At 41.0% G+C, this 4753-nt stretch overlaps 1 protein-coding gene across 1 annotated transcript in view; it reads left to right on the forward strand.

The window, feature by feature from the left end:
* LOC143295126 (pyrethroid hydrolase Ces2e-like) overlaps positions 1-103 on the forward strand; it is a 65996-nt gene extending 65893 nt beyond the window's left edge. Inside the window, exon 11 of the mRNA XM_076606690.1 lies at positions 1-103. This exon is cut by the window's left edge and continues 346 nt beyond it. Within this exon, the coding sequence (XP_076462805.1) occupies positions 1-3 (3 nt within the window). The 3' untranslated portion in view covers positions 4-103.
* The last annotated feature ends 4650 nt before the right edge of the window (positions 104-4753 follow it).

Here is a 4753-nt window from a genome sequence, read left to right on the forward strand (position 1 = left end):
TGATGGGGGAGTGTCTGTCTGCCGACTGATTAGTGATTATTGTGCGTTCGAATGAGCACAACAGCTGTGCGACTGATTCGAAGTATATCTACCTGTGAAGAAACCCCCCCAAAAAAACAACTCACAAAAAACAGTTCGCTGATCAACGCCAAGAAGAGACAATTTAATGGACATAACATGGAAAAGGTTCTCGATGCTGTATCATATGATGGTTATTTTGCATATTTGATTACCATTGCATGTTGCAAAAAAAAAAAAAAAATAAAATAAAATAAAAGATGATCTGCAGGTAGATATTTCAAGGAAATGATCATTGAAACTGGATCAAAATAATAAAAATTGTTTTGCACGATTATTACTTTTTAAAAAATCTAATTGCACGTTTCATTAATTGAGTTTACACAGTCCTTTATAGTTCATGTTATTATTCCACAACTTGTAATTGGAACAGTATCTTGTGAGTTGTTAAAAGCGATTTTTTTTTTATACATGATTTTTTTTTTCACTACTCAGATTACAACTTGTAATTGAAACAGTATTTTGTGAGTTGTTGAAAGCGATTTTTTTTTATACGGCATGATTTTTTTTTCCATTACTCAATTTGTATAGATTTTTTTGTACCTTTACCTTTATACTCGTTGAGATTTTCTCATTATATTCAGGTGTGAATGTCTGTAGGTGGGTTAAAAAAAAAAAATTACTTGTATCCCCACTTGTGGCAAATCTGTGCTAGAAATTTTTTTCGTTCTTTCGCTCATTTTACTTCTGTCTTTTCAGGTGGTTTTTTTTTTTTTTTTGGTCAACTTTTCTCTTTTTATGACTCGCTAAGCGGTTTCATCTGTTGTTTTCTTTTGAGCAAGTTGCGCATTTAATTTTGTCACTGTGTGCAATGACACATTGCTTTTTATATACTGCATTCACGGCACACAGGACATGTGGCTTGTCGACGGGTTGTTTTTGGCCGTATATTTCATATATGCAGATATCTAAAACAATGTAGCTGTGCACATACACACATACAAATCACAGACACAGGCACACACGCACTCGCACACGGATACACACACACACACACACACACACACACAACACGTTCTTGCACACACACACACATACACACACACACACACACACACACATTCATACGTCATTTCGTGAGTCCTCTGATGATGAGAAATTGACTGAAACGTCAGAGGCATATCGCGTCATGTCCTTCGTGCGTCATTTACTTTTGCGGTGTTTGTATTTCAAGTTGGACAGGGTTACGGTTTTCCTCAGGTTATGTTGTGTGTGTGTGTGTGTGTGTGTGTGCGCGCGCGCGCGCGCGTGCGTGCGTGTGTGTGCGTGTGCGTGTGCGCGTGTGTTTGTGTGTGTGCGTGCGCGTGTGTATGTGCGTGTGTGTGTGTGCGTGTGTGTGTGCGTTTGTGTGTGTGTGTGTTGAGGGGTGGATGGGTAGGTTTTTTTGTGTTTTTTTCTTCTCAAGGCCTGACAAAGTGCGTTGGATTACGCTGCTGGTCAGGCATCTACTTGGCAGATGTGGTGTAGCGTATATGGATTTGTCTGAACGTAGTGACGCCTCCTTGAACTGCTTACTGATACTGATACTGAAACTATTGACCGCAGTGTTCTCAGCTCTGAGGATGGTCAATAACACGAAATAAGAAAGAGAAAAGATATATAACGGGCAATGACACGAGATTAGAATAATAACGTATTTAAAAAAAAAAAAAAAAAAAAAAAAATCTATATCTATATCTATCTATCTATATATATATATATATATATATATATATATATATATATACCATCAGGTACGAATAAAAATAAAGATATGAACAATAAGAAAAAATGAAGTATCTGTCTCATTGTTAACCGTTTGTACGTGTAGAAAGTTACGTTTTTTCGCCATTTGGTTAAAGCGTTGGACTTTCAATCTCAGGGTCCCGGGTTCGAATCACTGTGACGGCGCCTGGTGGGTAAAGAGTGGAGATTTTTACGATCTCCCAGGTCAACATATGTGCAGACCTGCCAGTGCCTGAACCCCCTTCGTGTGTATACGCAAGCAGAAGATCAAATACGCACGTTAAAGATCATGTAATCCATGTCAGCGTTCGGTGGGTTATGGAAACAAGAACATATCCAGCATGCACACCCCCGAAAACTGAGTATGGCTGCCTACATGGCGGGGTAAAAACGGCCATGCACGTAAAAGCCCACTCGCGTACATATGAGTGAACGTGGGAGTTGCAGCCCACGAACGCAGAAGAAGAAGAAGGAGAAGGTTTCCATTGGTCATGAAGTGTATATATTTGCCTATGTGTTCTTTCTCCATTCTTCTTGTTCTTGTTTTTCTTCTGTGTTTGTAGGCAGCATCTCCCACGTTCACTCTGCAGTGTGGGCCTGCATGTGTACGACATATTATTTCCACTTAGCAGTTTAGGCAGCCACTCTATGCTTTCGGGGTCTGCTGCATACTGGAGTCGTTTGTGTTTTCCATACAAGAACTGAAGGGGGTTACAAGATCTTTAACGTGAGTAACTGCATGCAGGAGATTAAAGCAACAGGCAGGTCTGCACTCAGAGGAGGCTGGAATAAAGGAAATCTTCGCCTTGAATCCACGAAGCGTCACTAGGATGTTATAACCTGTTTCACTTGCAAGGTAAATACCTGACTAGCAGCGTAACCCAACGGGCTTAGTCACACCTTGAGTACGAGTACATGCACAATGGGAAACCATTTACAGCTTAGTCTTTTTGTGAAGGACTATGACTCTCAAACTAGGAGGTAAAATTGCACTGGCTCTTAGTGCTGCAGCCTTGTAGGCTAGTTGGCCTTTGGGAACCATCCCAACGCCGACTGTCCTAAAACCCTCTTGGCCGAGAGAGTGGGGATGTACTTGGGCAAGACACTCTCCACTATAATCAAATTCTAGCCCAAATAGTCGGAACAGCAGTTGCCTCTTCTGCTGTTCTGATGGTCATAGTCGGACACGACTATCATCTCTCTCTCTCTCTCTCTCTCTCTCTCTCTCTCTCTCTCTCTCTATATATATATATATATAAGGGGAGTGATGGCCAAGAGGTAACGCGTCCGCCTAGGAAGCGAGAGAATCTGAGCGCGCTGGTTCGAATCACGGCTCAGCCGTCGATATTTTCTCCCCCTCCACTAGACCTTGAGTGGTGGTCTGGACGCTAGTCATTCGGATGAGACGATAAACCGAGGTCCCGTGTGCAAGCATGCACTTAGCGCACGTAAAAGGACCCACGGCAACAAAAGGGTTGTTCCTGGCAAAATTCTGTAGAAAAATCCATTTCGATAGGAAAAACAAATAAAACTGCACACAGAAAAAAAAGGGTAGGCGCTGTAGTGTAACGACGCGCTCTCCCTGGGGAGAGCAGCCTGAATTTCACACAGAGAAATCTGTTATGACAAAAAGAAATACAAATACAAATATATATACATCAGTGTACCGATCAGAGGGTTATTCTGCTAAATACTCTTTTGCCAGAGGACAAATCTTATGTTGCCGTGGGTTCTTTGTTTGTTTTTTTTAGTATGCCAAGTGCGTGCTGCACATGGGACCTCGGTTTATCATCTCATCAGAATGATTGGATATAACTGTGTGATTTTTTTTTTTTTTTTTTTTTTAGAAATCCAACGTTCTAACCATTCGGGCTACAGCCTCCCTTCATTCGCATTATTTGTTGCCGTTTGATGTAATGCTTCTTTTGTAAACAAATTATAGATAAGCTTACATAAATGAATAAATAAATAAATAAATAATAATTATGATATATAAAAAAAAAAGGTAGCAGTAATGAAAATAATAATAATAATAATAAAAAAAAATATTTTTTTCCCTCAAGGCCTGACTAAGCGCGTTGGGTTACGCTGCTGGTCAGGCATCTGCTTGGCAGATGTGGTGTAGCGTATATGGATTTGTCCGAACGCAGTGACGCCTCCTTGAGCTACTGAAACTGAAACTGTAAACAAACTGAACTTGCGTTATCTTTCTTCTCCCCACAGCATCTATCAATGCTCCGTGTTTGTCTGATCCATGTCTCTCTGTTGTCTCTGACTACTCCCCTCCGCCCCCCTGGCCCCCCTCAACCCCCCCCCCCTTCTTCACTCTATATATCTTTTTCTCTTCCTGAGTGTATGTCTCTCTTTTGCTGAAAGGTTTAAGTTCAGTTTAGCAAGCAAAGACTCAGTCACTGACAGACAAAAAAAAACAACCCCAAAAACCAAACGAACAACAAAAACTGTCACTATTAATAAACCATTGACAGGCAAAACTGGCACGATCATTGACAAGAAAACAAGAACTATCAATCATCATTGACAGGGAGACTAGCACTATCAATCATCATTGACAGGGAGACTAGCACTATCAATCATTGACAGGGAGACTAGCACTATCAATCATTGACAGGGAGACTAGCACTATCAATCATTGACAGGCAAACTAGCACTACCAGTGACTGACAAGCAGACTAGCACTATCAATCATTGACAGGGAGACAAGCAGTATCAATCATTGACAGGCAAACTAGCACTGTCAGTGACTGACAAGCAGACTAGCAATATCAAGTTGACAGGCAAACTAGCACTATCAATCATTGACAGGCAAACTAGCACTGTCAGTGACTGACAGACGGACTAGCACTATCAATCATTGACAGGCAAACTAGCAGTATCAATCATTGACAGCCAAACAAGCACTGTCAGTGACTGACAGACGGACTAGCACTAT

This window comes from Babylonia areolata, chromosome 20 (assembly GCF_041734735.1).
Source record: "Babylonia areolata isolate BAREFJ2019XMU chromosome 20, ASM4173473v1, whole genome shotgun sequence".
Classification (NCBI taxonomy): domain Eukaryota; kingdom Metazoa; phylum Mollusca; class Gastropoda; order Neogastropoda; family Buccinidae; genus Babylonia; species Babylonia areolata.